Below are 16,963 nucleotides of genomic sequence, written 5' to 3' on the forward strand. Positions count from 1 at the left end.
CTTAATTTGAATGTCACATAGAAGAGAATGGCTAACTAATACCACTCCCAACTAAGCCTTCAATAATGTTATAAAGGGCAATTTACAGTGTTAGCACTTCTTTCTCCTTTCTCTGGGTACCACATACTCTGAAACAGGGGCCCCAGGTTATTTCTTATTTAATTATCATCTTGCTTTCCTGAGGGAGATAAGTCCTCAACAGACTATTCATATACATTTTCAACAGGGCCTTGGGCTCATCCCCTATGTTCACTTATAGTTTTTAACCTACTTGGCATTTTGGGTCTGAGATTTCTACAGCACTTCAGATTCTAAAATAAATAATAATCATAAAAAAGTCACAAACCTTATGTTTCCTCTTGCCTTTGTTAGAAACTTTTTCTGAAGTTTGCTTCTGAGCCTCTCTTGTGTGCTTTTCTGGCACATTTTTCTTTTCCCCCTTGGGTGGCTCTGTTTCTTTGTAAGGCTTTCCTGGTATTCTAGTCAAGAGATTCAGGTCAATCTTCACGATAAGTGGATACCTGTCATCAGGCTCACTGAGGGGTGAAAGGAGTTCCTTCTCTTCCATAGGAGAGAACATTCGTTGCCGAAAAAAACTATCTTCTTCCTCCACAGAGGAGGGCTTAACAGGAGTCCTATTGCTGTCAGGGTACTTAGGAGTTTGTGAAGAAGGGGGAAGGCTCTCGCTTTCATCCGAATCTGAGGACGAGGTATCTGTTTCTATGATTTCCCGTGACTTCTGGGAAGATTTACTTGTTGACTTATATTTCTTTTTCTCTGCTGTAGGCCGAGGAGAAGATTTGGACTCTTTTTTAATATTCGGCTTCCTTGAGCCTTTGGTGGCTGCTTTGTGTCTGCTGGAGGGGATGCTAGTAGCCATGTCTACAGGGGTCTCACTTTCTATCTTTAGCCCTCCACGAGGCTCTTCAGCAGCTGCTTTCTCAGCTTTTTTGGGTTGTTTTTTGCCTACAGTTCTCCTCTGTGTTGTGCTGTCACTTTGTGCAGGAGATTTCTGCCTGCTGCGCCCACTTTCCGATCCCTTTTGGATAGTTTTGGAGTCTCGTCCTGGAGTAGCAGAACTTGTTTCTTTAGGCCCACCCTGATCAGTGTAGCTACTCCCAGTGCCCTGTTCTCGGCCTTCTTTTTTGTAGCCTTGAGATGATGGTATGTTACTATCTACAGAGGAAGCTGGTGACACTTTATGTGGATTCACTTTATTCAACCAATTATCAAGTTGCCATTTGTTTGTTGGTGGTGGTTCGGGCTGAAAAACAGAAAAACGTATGGTTTTCTCAACATTGAAGCTTTCTTCTTCACAAAGTCAAGGGAGAGGGGAAAAAAATGTAAAGCCCAAGTTAACAAAAGCATGTGCTTTTCAAAGTTCTAACTAAGACCAAAGCATGGGGTGAAATATTCATCATTATCTCTAATAACTCAAGTAAACTTAAAATATTGCATGTGGCCTTTATCAAATATTTCTGTAAGGATTCTAACTCGAAAGGAATTATGAAAAATGACTATATACTAATGATTGTTCTAATAAAACATTGTGGTATCTTTTTTTTTTTTTTTTAAATATTATGAGCCCAGTGCCAGTGGTTCACGCCTGTAATCCTAGCTACTCAGGAGGCTGAGCTCTAAGGATCACGGGTCAAAGCCAGCTTGAGCAGGAAAGTCTGTGAGACTCTCATTTCCAATAAACCACTCAAAAAACCAGAAGTGGTGCTGTGGCTCAAGTGGCAGAGCACTTGCCTTGAGCTGAAGAGCTCAGGGACAGCACCTAGACCGAGAGTTCAAGTCCTATGACTGATTTTTTTAAAAAAATTATGTATTGTATTTAATTCCAAGAAGTGAACAATGTAGGTAACAAGAAAGTTTTGTAATTTTATTTTATTTAGGTATAATTATGTCATATAAGGTCATTTTATTCAGAATAACTACAGAATGTGAATTCTGATATTGAGACATAAAGAATAATCTAAAAGTCAACAGAAAGGCCTGTAGACAATCTGAACTCAAAACAGTTACTAACCTAGGGGAAAAAAATGTATGCCCAAATAATAAGGAAATCAAAATACTTAAGTTTTCTCTAAAACATATATATAGTTCAATGGCCTTTGTCAGACTATGAAATCTTTTCCCTTTTCCTTTTACATTTGAACCCTATCTTAAATGGACATTGCCCATGGCCTGATGAGAACATCCCATAAGCTCCCTTCTCACCTCCGGAGACGCACTCTGGGATGGCTCGTTTGCCTCACTGTCACTGGAACTACTTTCACTCTCTGAGTCAGATCCAGAGCTGCTTTCAGATCCACTGTGGCTGCTAGAATCCTCCCTGGAGTTATCTGCTCCTTCACTATTATGATGGGAAGGTTCAGAGTTACTGAAGGAGACAAAACATAAAATGACCAAAAGATTCTTATATAGTGGCAACAGGGAAACATTCAAATCTGAAAAGTAACTTTATGTACAATCTTTACATAAGCTGTTACAATTCTACAATATAGACTTCACTATAAAATAAAATAATTTTCCTTAAAAAGTTTCTTATGGGGGCTGGGAAGGTAGCTCAGTGGTAGAGTGCTTGCCTTGCATGCATGAGGCCCTGGGTTTGATTCCTCAGCACCACATAAGCAGAAAAAGCTGGAAGCGGTGCTGTGGCCCAAATGGTAGAGTGCTAGCCTTGAGCTGAAGAGCTGAGGGACAGCGCCCAGGCCCTGAGTTCAGGCCCCATGACCGGCAAACAACAACAACAACAAAAAGTTTCTTATGTTAGTTGGCAAGGTGGCTTGTTTTGGCAATCATTAGGAACTCAGGAAGTAGAAATCAAAATTGAGGTTTGATACCAGCTCAGTCAAAGTGGTTATGAGATCCCATTTCAACCAATAGAACTGAGTACACAACTGTGATCTTGGTTACATAGGAAATATAAATAAGAGAACCACAGCTTTGGCTGGCCTGGACAAAAAGTGAGATCTACCTTAAAAACAGTCCAAGAAGGGCTGGGAAGGTGGCTCAGTGGTAGAGCGCTTACCTTGCAGGCATGAGGCCCTGGGTTCCATTCCTCAGAACCACATAAGCAAAAAGAAAAAAGCCAGAAGTGGCGCTGTGCTCAAGTGGTAGAGCGCTAGCCTTGAGCTGAAGAGCTGAGGGACAGTGCCCAGGCCCAGAGTTCAGGCCCCATGATCGGACCGAAAAAAAAAAAAAAAAAAAAAAAAAAAAAACGGTCCAAGAACAGAAGACTGAAGGTATGGATGAAGTGCTAAGATGCTTGTCTAGCAAGTGGGCAGCCCCAACTGCCTCTGATGTGATATCTTGGTATTATTTTGAAAATAGTCTGAGGTGTAATTTAAATACCACAGAATTAATCCAGGTTAAGTGGACAGTTTAATGACTTTTGGTTAATTAACAGAAAGTACAATTATCATCACATCTGATCATACTTTTTATTTTTGGGGGGGCTTGAACTCAGGGCCTGGTTGCTAACCCTGAGCTTTTTCGCTCAAAGCTAGTACTCTACCACTTTGAGCCATAGCACCACTTCCAGTTTCCTGGTGGCTAATTGGACATGAGTCATCCTGCCTAGGTTGGCTTCAAACCATGATCCTCAGATTTCAGCCTCCTGAGTAGCTAAGATTATAAGCATAAGCCATCGGTGCCCAGGCATACTTGTTTTATATATCACTACAATGTTAATTTGATTGACATTAGTACTTCAAATAAAACAGAAAATAAAAGGAAACTTACCTTCCTGGTGTACTCCTTGGCACTGTCTTATCACAATCCTACAATTAAAATGTAAGAAGGAAATTTGTGAAAGAATACTTAATATAAATATGAGTATCTGAATTCTTAAAAATTGGCTTCTCTAACATGGATTAATGTAAACTTAATATAGTGAATAAAATAGTATACTATTTTTAGAGGATAAGTTTTTTTTTAAGTTTGTTAATATTTTTTCTTGTCAATAACCTGCTTCATGAGTACATTCTGATCCACAGTAAATGTTAAGGAAAAGTCAATTTTTAAAAATAATGGGAATTAAAAGAGCAGAACTAGGTACCATTGGCCCATGCCTATAATCCCAGCTATTCCACAGGTTGAGATATGAGGAGAGAGGTTCAGAGGCAGCCTGAGCAGACTCTTATGTGCCATTAGCCAATAAAAAGCCTAAAGTGGAGGTGTGGCTCAATCACTAGCTGTGAATAAAAAAGTCAAATGAGAGTTCCAAGCCTGGAGTTCAAGCCCCAGTACCAGCACACACACACAAAAGAGCAGAAAATTACAACACTCTAACATCAAAAAGCTTATAAAGTTTAGGAAATTATTTTATACAAATGAACTATATATATCAATTTTTATAAAACATGATAAAAATAAATATGTATGACATTGGTAAAACTCTATAGCACACACACCTGTTCCCCATCACTGTCTTCACTGCTGCTTAGTTTTAAGTCATCTTTTAACATACTAGAGGAAAAAAAGCAAAAAAGAATATTATTATTTTGGGAACAGTTTATCATGGCATGACAAAGTATTAAATATCAATAATTCTATCAATGCCCAGGCATTGATGGCTCATGTTTGTAATACTGATGACTCAGGAGGCTGAGATCTGAGGATTGCGGGGTTCAAAGCCAGCCCAGGCAGTAAAAGTCTGTGAGACTCCCAAAAATTCAGAAAGTGAAGCTGTGATTCAAGTGATAGAGTACCAACCTCCAACCTAGAGCGGAAAAAACTAAGGAACAGTGCTCAGGCTCTGAGTTCAAGCCCCAGTACACCCAACCCACACCCATACCCACATACATCCTACCAATAATTCTAGAAATAATCACTGTTTTGGCAAATGCCAACCTGTGTGTGTGCACACAGATACATATACACATACATACATACATATAAAAGCAGTGTTACTCTATCTGGTTATGAAATAAAAAACTCATAAGAATTTAACCATGTTGTCATGGTTAAGTGGTAGATCTGCCTAGCAATTGTAAGGCCCTGAGTTCAATCTGAAGTTCCAGCACACACACACACACACACACACACACACACACACACACACACACACACACACACACACACACACACACACACACACACACACACACACACACACACACACACACACACACACACACACACACACACACACACACACACACACACACACACACACACACACACACACAATTTAAAGCTCTAATTCTAAAGAATTTGGAAGGTCTAAGCTTAATTATACCTCCAATGTTCCATGAAGATTGATACAATTGTTAAATAGGTAATTGTCAGTACCTTAAGGACACAATTTCCTAAGCCAAAGTCCTACTTTTATTTAATTTTTATTATTATTATAAGGATGATGTATGAAGGGGTTATAGATACATAAGTCAGGTAAAGAGTACATTTCTTTTTGGACCATGTCACTTCTTTCCTCATTCTTCCCCAGTTTTTCCCTCCCTTCCCCACCCAGAACCTGTGTAGTTCATTTTCAACATAGTGTCTAGTGAATACAACTGCTCCTTTTGTTTACCCTTTATCCTTGCCCTCCCAAAGTCAGAGAAACAAACAAGACAAAAAGAAAACAAAAACAGCAACAAAGAAAAATTTTTTTGTTTCCATTTCCTGTATTTCATTTCAATAAATATTATTTTATCTGATCACATGCATATAGGCATGTGTTCTTCTCCTAAGAGCCAACGTTCTACTTTATCTGATCACATGCATATAGGCATTTGTTCTTCTCCTAAGAGCCAACTTTATAAATGCCTTGTTACGAAAGACGAGTACCTTCTGTAGAAATAACAGTTTGAGGTGAGAAATTAGCAGAAATCAACTGGGACTTGAATTCTGAGCCGGGGTGCTGTACCTCAGCTTTTTTGCTCAAGGCTAGAGATGTACTATTTTGAGCCACAGTTCCACTTCTGGCTTTTTGTTTGTTTGGTAGTGGAGATCAGAGTATCACAGACTTTCCTGGCCAGGCTGGCTTGAAATGGCGATCCTCAGATCTCAGCCTCCTGTGTAGCTAGGACTGTACAAGTATAAGCCATTGGTTCCTGGCTTTTTAAATCAATTTATTTATTTTTTGGGTCCAGTCTCTGGGCCTGGGCGCTGTCCCTCAGCTCTTCAGCTCAAGGCTAGCGCTCTACCACTTGAGCCACAGAGCCACTTCCAGAGGAATGGAACCCAGGGCCTCATGAATGCAAGGCAAGCACTCTACCACTGAGCAACCTTCCCAGCCCCTTTAAATCAATTTTAAAAAAGGAAGAGTTTCTATAAGCTAACAGCTTCTGGAATCTGTTTCTGAAGATAAAAATTAAATTTTATATTTTCTTTGAAGTCAGAAAAATCAAACCATTAAACTTTAAAAATCACAGTAACAAACTACAAAACACTCCTTTCTAAGAAGAGAAAAAAATTAACACAAAGTTTAGGAGAGAAATGCAACTAGAAAAATATTTAATTTCTCATTATTAGTAGTTCCATTACCTTTCCTTTTAAAATTTCATCAGTCTTCAATTAGTAGGAAGGAAATCTTCTTTTACTCCAATAACTATTTGTATTTTCCCTCAAACTTTAACCTGCATTTCTACATCTGACCTCAAATTCCAAGAAATATACAAAAGATCACCTGGAAATAAAGTAACCAGATGGATATATTATTATAAAAGGTGTTTTAAACTGGCTCAATTCAATGGGATGGAAATAAAAAAGAGTTTTCCTTTGGACAAGGGCTTAGTGCATCTGTAGGACTGATTTCCTGTAAGGAAATGAACCAACTTGTGAGTTCTCTAAGCCCTTATGATTTAATAATGGCAACTCAATGAAACTGTTTACATATGTGAATATGTCAAAGCTTTTACCAGACTGCTCCAGGTCCTCAATGCTTTTGTTCCCTCAGCAACCAAAGCAATAGGCACATATATGGTAGGTAGCATTAGTTCTTTGCATGGAAATATAATGGAAATAGAGTTTGAATTTTTCAGTAGTATATGGGGAAGTATGTGTATTTATATATTTTCATTCTCAGTCCTTCTCTTTGTTCAACTAAAGAAGATACCAGTCTAGTCAGTACCATTTGAGGCTATAGCAAAGAAAGCTGGAATCGTGGCCACTTTCTTTAGACCTTTGATATCTCCTCAGTAAGTTAATTTGTTTTTTGTTTTTTGTGTTTTTTTTGTCGGTCGTGGGGCTTGAACTCTAGGCTTGGGCGCTGTCCTTGTGCTCTTCAGCTCAAGGAGAGCGCACTACCGCTTGAGTCACAGCATCACTTCCAGTTTTCTAGCGGTTTATTGGAGATAAGAGTCTCACGAACTTTCCTGCCCGGGCTGGCTTTGAACTGCGATCCTCCTGAGTAGCTAGGATTACAGGCGTGAGCCACCAGCACCTGGCTTCAGTAAGTTAATTTGTGATCTCTGGAATTCAAGTGGTGACCCCATGCTGGAATTTATTATCATCTAAAGACCCTATATACTGTGATGCATATTTCTGCATCTCCTATAAAATAAAAATAAGAGCCAATACAAACTCTGTTGCTTAAATATACAATATTTCCTAGTTACATGGAAGGCCTATTAGAAAGAATATTGTCCTAAAAAATTACTTTTTTTCACAGAAATGGACAAAAGGTGAAAAAAGGAAACAGTGGTATTCACTAGACACTGTGTTGAAAATGAACTATACAACTTATTGGTGGGAATGAGAGGTGAAAACTGGGAGAGAGCAAGGGAAAGGGTGACAATGTCCAAAAAGAAATGTACTCTTTACCTAACTTATGTAACTGTAACTCTTCTGTACATCACCTTTATTTTATTTATTTTTTTATTTTTTTATTTTCTTGTAGGTCTTGTAGGTCATGGGCCTTAAACTCTGGGCCTGGGCATTGTCCCTCAGCATTTCAGCTCAAGGTGAGTGCTCTACCACTTGAGCCACAGCACCACTTCCAGTTTTCTGAGTGGTTTACTGGAGGTAAGTCTCACATCCTTTCCTGCCAGGCTGGCTTTGAACTGCGATCCTCAGATCTCAGCCTACTGAGTAGCTAAGATTATAAGTGTGAGCCACCGGTGCCCAGCTGTACATTACCTTTAATATATGTTTTTGTTTTTGTTTTTTTGCCAGTCCTGGGGCTTGAACTCAGGGCCTGGGCACTGCCCCTGACTTTGACTTTGTTTTTTCTCAAGGCTAGCACTCTACCACTTGAGCCACAGTACCACTTCTGGTTTTTTTTCTGGGTATGTGGTACTGAGGAATCAAACCCAGGGCTTCATGCATGTGAGGCAAGCACTCTACCACTAAGCCACATTCCCAGCCCTATAACTTTTTTTTTTTTTTTTTTTTTTTGCCAGTCCTGGGGCTTGATGGCTTTTTCTGTTTATGTGGTACTGAGAAATCAAACCCAGGGCTTCATGCATCATAGGCAAGCACTCTACCACTAAGACACATTACCAGTCCAATAACAATTTTTTTTGGTCAGTCGTGGGTTGAACTCTGGGCCTGAGGGCTGTTCCTCAGCTCTTCAGCTCAAGGCTAGCTCTCTACCACTTGAGAGCTACAGCACCACTACTGGTTTTCTATTGGTTTATTGGAGTCAAGAGTCTCATGGACTTTCTTGCCTAGGCTGGCTTTGAACCACAATCCTCAGATCTCAGCCTCCTGAGTAGCTAGGATTACAGGCATGAGCCACCAGCGCCTAGCTTCCAATAACAATTTTTTTTTTTTTTTTTTGGTTGGTTGTGGGGCCTGAACTCTGGGCCTGGCCTTGTCCCTCAGCTCTTGAGCTCAAGGCTAGCACTCTACCACTTAAGCTACAACAACACTTTTGGCTTTTTCTGCTTATGTGATAGTGAGGAATACAGGCAAGGCAATCACTCTACCACTGAGCCACCTTCCCAGCCCCCAATAACAATTTTTTTTTTTTGGGTCCGGTCGTAGGGCCTGAACTCTGGGCCTGGGCGCTGTCCCTCAGCTCTTCAGCTCAAGGCTAGCGCTCTACCACTTGAGCCACAGCGCCACTTCCAGCTTTTTTTTTCTGCTTATGTGGTGCTGAGATATCGAACCCAGGGCCTCATGCATGCAAGGCAAGCGCTCTACCACTGAGCCACCTTCTCAGCCCCGCCAATAACAATTTTTTAAAAAGGAAACAAACTTTTTTTCCCCTCCAAGAACTGGGATTTGAACCCAATGATGTAGGCCTGACAGGCAGATGCTCTAACACTTGATTCATGGCCCCCACATCTTTGTACTTTAGTTATTTTCAAAAGGATCTTGGGCTGGGAAGGTGGCTCAGCGGTAGAGTGCTTGCCTTGCATGCATGAGGCCCTGGGTTCGATTCCTCAGCACCACATACGCAGAAAAAGCTGGAAATGGTGCTGTGGCTCAAGTGATAGAGCGCTTGCTTTGAGCTGAAGAGCTGAGGGATGGCACCCAGGCCCAGAGTTCAGGCCCCACGACCTGACCAACAACAACAACAACAAAAAAGGATCTTGTGTCTTTGTCTAGAGTTAGGGTCAGACTTCAATTGCCCTACCTACCTGTACTCCTGCAGCTGTCAAACCTAGTCTATAATTTCATGATTAAATATGAATGATGAACATACAAACATCCAAGGTGGGCTCCAATGGCTCATGCATGTACTGCTAGCTATTCAGGAGGCTGAGATGTGAAGATCACACAGTTCAAAGCCAGCCCGGGCCAGAAAGTTCATGAGTCTTATCTCCAATTAATCACAGAAAAAGCCAGAAGTGGTACTGTGGAGCACATGGTAAAGCACTAACTTGCCTTTGTCAAAGAGGCTCAGGGACAGCACCCAGATCCAGAGTTCAAGCCCCAGGATTGGCAAAAAATAAAATAAAATAATAATAATAATAAAAAAGAAAATACACACACCATTTTCTACCTCTGAGAGGTGAGGAAAAACTCTGAGCTAAGAACCGGGGTAGGCAAACTGGCTCACAAGCAAAGTTTAGCTTAATACTGCTTTGTAATAAAGTTTTACAGGACTCAGGATGTAGTTCAATAGTAGTGATTATCTAGCATTTATGAGGTCCTGGATTTGATTCCAGCACACTACCAAAAGGGGAAAAAAATCCTATATATAGTCCATGGTCATTTTTTTTCTTTTCTTTTTAGGTAAACATAGTAAATTTATTTGAAATTGAACGAGAAGCCATAAAAGAGTAGGGAGACTCTAGATCTAGAGAGAGGCCTAAACAGAAGTCCATATGGCCATTTTTATACAATATTCAGGGCAGAAACAAGTGACCCGGAAAACCTAAACCTGGCCCTTCACACAGAAGTTTGCCTACCTCTGACTTCAAAGGGTAGTATTTTAACTTGAAAATAGCTCAGAGGTAAAGTATGTGTCTAGCATGCACAAAATCCTGGGTTCAATTTCTAGTCTACATTCAAAAATAAACAAATGGGTCTGAGGATGTAGTTAAGTGGTAAAGCACTTGCCTAACATGTGCAAGGGCCTAACCTTGCTCTCCAGAAGCATACAAATAAGTGAATATGTAAATAAACAAAAAATCAATTGTTTCTAAATATTATTTAACATATTCAGATATTACAGGTAACCAGCCCAAAAGACAAACTCATTAAATAAGAAACTTACGATTTTGATTGGTGACCATTTGAAGTTTTAGTAGAAGGGTTGTATCTTTCTAGAACAAAAACAATGCAGAAATGAGAAAATGAATTTAACTGTTTAGATTGCAAAATGTCTTACCACAAAGAAATATAAGTCACAACAGATAATTGTTCAATGCTCAAAATGGCAACACATTCAAGTCCAATAATATGGCATGTGATAGAAACAAGCATGTTCACAGGCTATAAACTTTACAATCTTTTTAGAGAGCAATGTAACATTGTCAATACTGTATCTATATTGCTACTGACATACTTTACATACATCTGGTGTATCTGAAGGAATATTTACACATAAACACACACGAATGCTTACAACAGAATGGTTTCAATAGCAAAAACAAAGACTAGTTAAATAAAGTATGATATTTTCATATAAAAACAAGGTACTTTATACTGAAATCTAGCTTTAAAGGAAGTTCAGTGAAAGCCACAAGGTAATAAAGACTAGATGTAGCTTATGATACCATTTGCTATAGTTAGCTTTGGGGAGAGACAGTAGGAATGTGATAAGAAAAGATATTCTTAAAAGAAGAGAGAAAATGTAAATATTCTTATCTATAGCTAGCTATTCTCTGCATATTAACAACAGCTAGGTTTCTATAATCCAGACAACTTTGAAAGCAAGAGAGAGGATCATAAATTTGAGGCCAGTAAGGGCAAAGGTAGCAAAACTCTGTCTTAAGAACTTTTTTTTTCTTAAGGACCAGGACTCAGTGTAAGGGGTACAACAACTGCCTAGCACGAATGCCCAAGGTCCTGGTTCAATTGCAGCATGCCCTAAAATTCACCCCCTCCCCCCACCAAAAAATTCAACAACAAAAAAACCCAGTGTCTGTTTCCTTTTTTTCTATAACAATAGCTGAAAGATAGTACTGAAATAGATATTCAGATAAAGCTTAACATTAAAAGTTATTCTTCTAGAGCCAGGGAACTGAAATAGATACTCAGATAAAGCTTAACATTAAAAGTTATTCTTCTGGAGCTGGGTGCTGGTGGCTCAGACCTGTAATCCTAGCCAGCCCAGGCAGGAAAAATCCGTGAGATTCTTATCTCCAATAAGCCACTTAGAAAACCAGATGTGCACTGTGGCTCAAGTGGCAGAGCACCAGCCTTGAGCTAAAGAGCTGAGGGACAGCGCCCAGGCCGAGTTCAAGCTCCATGACCTACTAAAAAAAAAGTTATTATTCTAGTTTTTATCTCTTTGCATTAAGATAATTAAAGGTAACTAGCAAAAGGTTTAAAAAAAAAAAAAAAAACAACTTCCACATTTCATTTCCCAACATACGTTAAAACTGGTTTGTCTACCTTACTTAAGAGGTTATTTGCGAAATAATTGGAGTTACTTGGCAAAGTTAAGACACTGCAGTGTTTCCTGACCTTGTTAATCTTACAGATCTTTTTGGGACCACATATGAATCCCCAAAAGATATCTTCTACTCAAGTTCTTCAGAGAGATCATATGTAGAAGACAACAGACCAGAAGATGCAGAAAAAAAAGGGGAGGAGGCACGGATATAGGATGAGAAGAGCTATGGGCAGCCAGCGAAATGACTCAATTGTTGTCTAGAGTGCTGCTACCATAGAACCAAGTATCTACATGAAGTAGAAAGGACGGCGGCTCTTGAGCTTAAGAGGTGTCCATTAACCTGAATTAGTGAACTACCAAATATTAGTTCAAATTATCAAAAGTTTATTTTGATTTCCAATAACCTACATAACACTTTTTGATTCTTTAAGTAAACTAGGATTCAGCTCAACCCAGTATCACTTAGCAGGCCATAAAATTAGAGTAAGATACACACAAAAAATTATTTAAAGCAATAGAAGGCAAGGCCATGTGAATCAAATGGTCAATAAAGAGATCAACTTTGAAAAACAAGAGGAAAACAAATACTCACTTTGTTCTCCAGGGCCAAAATTGGACTGCTGAGACTCCTAAGAAAAAAGAACATAAAGTTACACAAGTAAAATTAAGAGAGAAGTGTTCATTTAGTGGCAAGTGGTCTAAATTGTACACAAATTATTCAAGTATATAAAAAGAAACTATTAAGCCACCAGATAGTCTTGCCATTATTTATTTCTTTTCAACAGCATTTATGGTATTAGTCAATACCTAATTTAGAGGTCTAAAGAATAAATTATTTCAGGTTAAGATCCTTGGTTTTGGGCTGGGAAGGTGGCTCAGTGGGAAAGTGCTTGCCTTGCATGCTCGAGGCCCTGGGTTTGATTCTTCAGCACCACATAAGCAAAAAGAAAAAAGTGGCGCTGTGGCTCAAGTGGTAGAGCGCTCGCCTTGAGCTGAAGAGCTGAGGGACAGCGCCCAGGCCCAGAGTTCAGGCCCCACGACCAGACCCAAAAAAAAAAAAAAAAAAAAAGATCCTTGGTTTTAAAAATATGTTTCAGTTGAGCACCAGTGGTTCATGTCTGTAATTCAAGCTACTCAGAAGGCTGAGATCTGAGAATTGCAGTTTGAAGCCAGCCTGGGTAGGAAAGTCCGTGGGATTCCTATTTCCAATTAACCAGCAAAAAGCTAGAAGTGGAGCTGTGGCTCAAGTGGTAGAGTGCTATCTTTGAGCAAAAAATCACAGTGACAGCACCCAGGCCCTGAGTTCAAGCCCCAGTAATGACACAAATAAATATATATGCTTAGCGGGGTGCCAATGGTTCACACCTGTAATCCTTACTACTCAGGAGGCTGAGATCTGAGGATGGCGGCTCAAAGCCAGCCTGGGCAAGGAAAGTCTGTGAGACTCCTATCTCCAATTAACCATTAGAAAACTGGAAGTGCCACTGTGGTTCAAGTGGTAGAGCTGCAAGCCTTGAGCTGAAGATGTGAGGGACAGTGCATAGGCTGAGTTCATGTCCCACAACCAACAAAAAAGAAGAAAAAGAAAGAAATATATATATGTTTGGGCTCTGAGTTCAAGCCCTGGCACCAGTATAATAAAAAAAAAAATCCAGGGGCTGGGAAGGCGGCTCAGTGGTAGCGTGCTTGCCTTGCATGCCTGAGGCCCTGGGTTCAATTCCTCAGCACCACATAAGCAGAAAAAGCTGGAAGTGGTGCTGTGGCTCAAGTGGTAGAGCACTAGCCTTGAGCTGAAGAGCTGAGGGACAGCTCCCAGGCCCAGTGTTCAGGCCCCACGACCAACAAAAATAAATAAACAAATTTAAAAATAAAAAAATTTGGGGCTAGTTGAGGACCAGTGGCTCATGTCTATAATCCAAGTTACTTGAGAGGACAAGAATGAAGGTTCACAGCCAGCTCAAGCAAAAAAGTTACTGAGCCAGGTATTGGTGGCTCATGTCTATAATCCTAGCTACTCAGGAGACTGAGATGTGAGGATTATGGTAGGAAAGTGAATGACCCTTATCTCAAATAACCTACTCAGAAAAAGCTGCTCAGGACAGAATCCCCAGGACTGGCCAAAAAAAAAAAAAAAAGATTGAGATTCTTTCTCAACCCAAGGCTGGGTACAGTGGCATAAGACATCCTAAGGTACACAGAAGACTGAGATTGGCCTGTGTTTCCAGGTCAGTGCAGACAGAAAAGTCTACTGAGAGACTCCATCTCCACAGAAGGGATGCTGGAAAAGGTAGCAAGCACCAGTGATGCTAACAACAATGGGAAACCTAAAAGTATGTGAATTGCAGCACAAATAGTGGACTGACTGACTGGACTCATTTCCTAGTGAGACCGTGTCCCACTGAGGGAGGGAGTAAGGGAGATATTTGAGCTGTAATCCTAAATTAAAAGGGTAATGCTGAAAGTATCACAATATATGATCTCAACTTCAACTGCCAATCCATAGTTAACAAAAACAGCAAGATAGTGGTACAAAACCAGATATATATACCAATGGAGTAGAAGACCCAGAAATAGATCCACCCTATTAGAGCCATCAGATTTTTCAATAGGAATAAGAAAAAAACAGCCTTTTGAACAAATGTTGTAAGCTAAAAAGGATATCCACATGTAGAAGACTGAAAGTAGAACCCTGACAAAAACCAAATTCAAATGTATCAAAGACCTTAATGTAAGACCTGGAACTCTGAAAACAGCTATGAGAAAACAATGGAAGATGTAGGCATAGGCTACAACTTCCTGAATAGAACTCTAATTGCTCAAGAGATAAGAGGAAGAACTGATAAATGGGATTGCATCAAATTAAAAAGATTCCTCATGTTCAAATGAAACAATTACTGGAATAAAGAGTTGGCATAGAGAATAAGAGAAACTTTGCCAGCTATTCCCTCTATTTAGTAAAGGATTAATATACAGAATATATAAAGAGTTCAAAAATCAAACTTTAATTTAAAAAACCCAATTAATAAATGGACAAATGAATTAAACAGTTCTGAAAAGAACAAATGGCTAATAAATATGTGAAAAAAAGTTTAACAACTTAAGTCATAAAGGAAATTTTTAAAAATTGAAGCAAAAGATAATGTAATCCTAGCTATTCAGGAAGCTGATAATAAAGGACTGCAGTTCAAGCCCAGCCCAGGAAAGAAAGTCCATGAGACTCTTATCTCCAATTGATCACCACTGGAGTTGTGGCTCAAGTGGTAGAGCACTAGCCTGGAGCTGAATTGCTGAGAGACAGCACCCAGGTCCAGAGCTTAGGTCCCACAACCACAAAAAAAAAAAAGATAAATTAATAGTGACACCTGCCTGTAATCTCAGCACTTGGAAAACTTAAGGCAGGAGGAATGAGAGTTCAAGGTCAGTCTCAGGGAATACATGGCAACACCCTACCTCAAACCACAGAAACCACAAAACATAAAAAATTACCTAAAACCAGAGAGAAAGAAAAATAAGAACATATGTTTATGATTCTGGGAAGACATTAAAAAGCAAACATTAAAAAGTAAAGCCAAGCCGGGTGCTGGTGGCTCACGCCTGTAATCCTAACTACTCAGGAGCCTGAGATCTGAGGATCATGGTTTAAAGCCAGCCCAGGAAGATAGATCTGTGAAATTCTTATCTCCATGAACCACTAGAAAACCAGGACTGGCACTGTGGCTCAAATGGTAGAGTGCTACTTTGAGCTGAAGAGCTCAGGGACAGTGCCCAAGCACACACACACACACACGCACACGCACACGCACACGCACACGCACACGCACACGCACACGCACACGCACACACACACACACACACACACACACACAAAGGTAAAATATTTAAACCATGAAACTAAAACACAAATCTAATTGGGAGATATGTTTAAAATGTTGTTTATTAAAATAGGTAATTCACTTTGAGCTGAAAAGCTGAGGGACAGTGCTCAGGCCCAGAGTTCAAGCCTCATGACTGACAAAAATAAAATAAAATAAAATAAGGAATTCAAACAAAACAAAAGCAATAAAAAAAATGAAAAAGACAACCTCCTGAAACTCAATAGATTAAAGATACCACCTATAGAATAGCAAGAATAAGTCAGGTACTGGTGGCTCATGCTTATAATCCCAGCTACTCAGTAGGCTAAGATCTGAGGATCAGAAATGCAGTTCAAGGCCAGCCTAGACATGAATCTTAATCTTCAATTAACCACCAAAAAAACAGCAGTTGTGCTGTGGCTCCAAGTGGTAGAGTGCTAGCCTTTAGCAAAAGAGCTCAAGGAAGCTGGGTGCCAGTGGCTCATGGCTGTGATCCTAGTTAGTCAGGAGGCTGAGAATCTGAGGATCACAGTTCCAAGCCAGTCCGGGCAGGAAAGTCCATGAGACTCTAATCTCCAATAAACCACCAGAAAACCAGAAGTGGCACTGTGGCTCAAGTGGTAGAGTGCTTGCCTTGAACTGAGGGACAGCACCCAGGCCCAGGGTTCAAGCCCATGACTGATCAAAAAAAAAAAAAAAAATGCTCAGAGAGTTCAAGTCCCATGACCAATACCCCTTTCCCTCCAAAAAAAGAATAGCAAGAATAGGGGAATTCATCCACAAAGAAATCAAAAGCATGAGCTTTAAGATGAGGAGCTTCACTAGCAATCTAGCAAATAAAATGCAATTTCTCACTAAAAAGATTGGTACTTAATAGTACCATATACTGGTCTGCAGTACCATATACTGGTATGCATGTAAGGAATAATAGGTATTAAAAGAGTAAAGGCTGTTACAAATCTGTGACAACAGAGAAATCAGAGTGTATAATGATACATACTCCTTAATCCCCAAAATTCTGTCTTATTTTACATCTTAAATAATATATAAAAAGACACAAAAAAGTTACTAAAGAAATGTTCACAGAAATGAAAACATATTAACAAGTTAAATACCAATGAGAAATGAGCAAATAAACTGGGATATA

The 16,963-nt window shown here is 39.7% G+C and overlaps 1 protein-coding gene across 7 annotated transcripts in view; it reads right to left on the reverse strand.

Annotated features, from left to right (window-relative positions):
- Window positions 1-16,963, reverse strand: part of Aff4 (ALF transcription elongation factor 4) — a 64,338-nt gene that overhangs the window by 18,459 nt on the left and 28,916 nt on the right. For 6 of the 7 annotated variants that reach the window (XM_069993723.1, XM_069993724.1, XM_069993727.1 and 3 more), the window contains 6 exons: window positions 12,555-12,591; window positions 10,619-10,667; window positions 4,422-4,476; window positions 3,751-3,788; window positions 2,224-2,386; window positions 347-1,264 (listed from right to left, as the gene is read on the reverse strand). In XM_069993723.1, the coding sequence (XP_069849824.1) occupies window positions 347-1,264; window positions 2,224-2,386; window positions 3,751-3,788; window positions 4,422-4,476; window positions 10,619-10,667; window positions 12,555-12,591 (1,260 nt within the window). The remainder of the gene's footprint in view (window positions 1-346; window positions 1,265-2,223; window positions 2,387-3,750; window positions 3,789-4,421; window positions 4,477-10,618; window positions 10,668-12,554; window positions 12,592-16,963) is intronic. The other variant, XM_069993726.1, reaches the window with a different exon arrangement.

The sequence above is a fragment of the Dipodomys merriami genome, unplaced genomic scaffold (assembly GCF_024711535.1).
Source record: "Dipodomys merriami isolate MVZ:Mamm:240054 unplaced genomic scaffold, mDipMer1.0.p SCAF_44, whole genome shotgun sequence".
Classification (NCBI taxonomy): Eukaryota; Metazoa; Chordata; class Mammalia; order Rodentia; family Heteromyidae; genus Dipodomys; species Dipodomys merriami.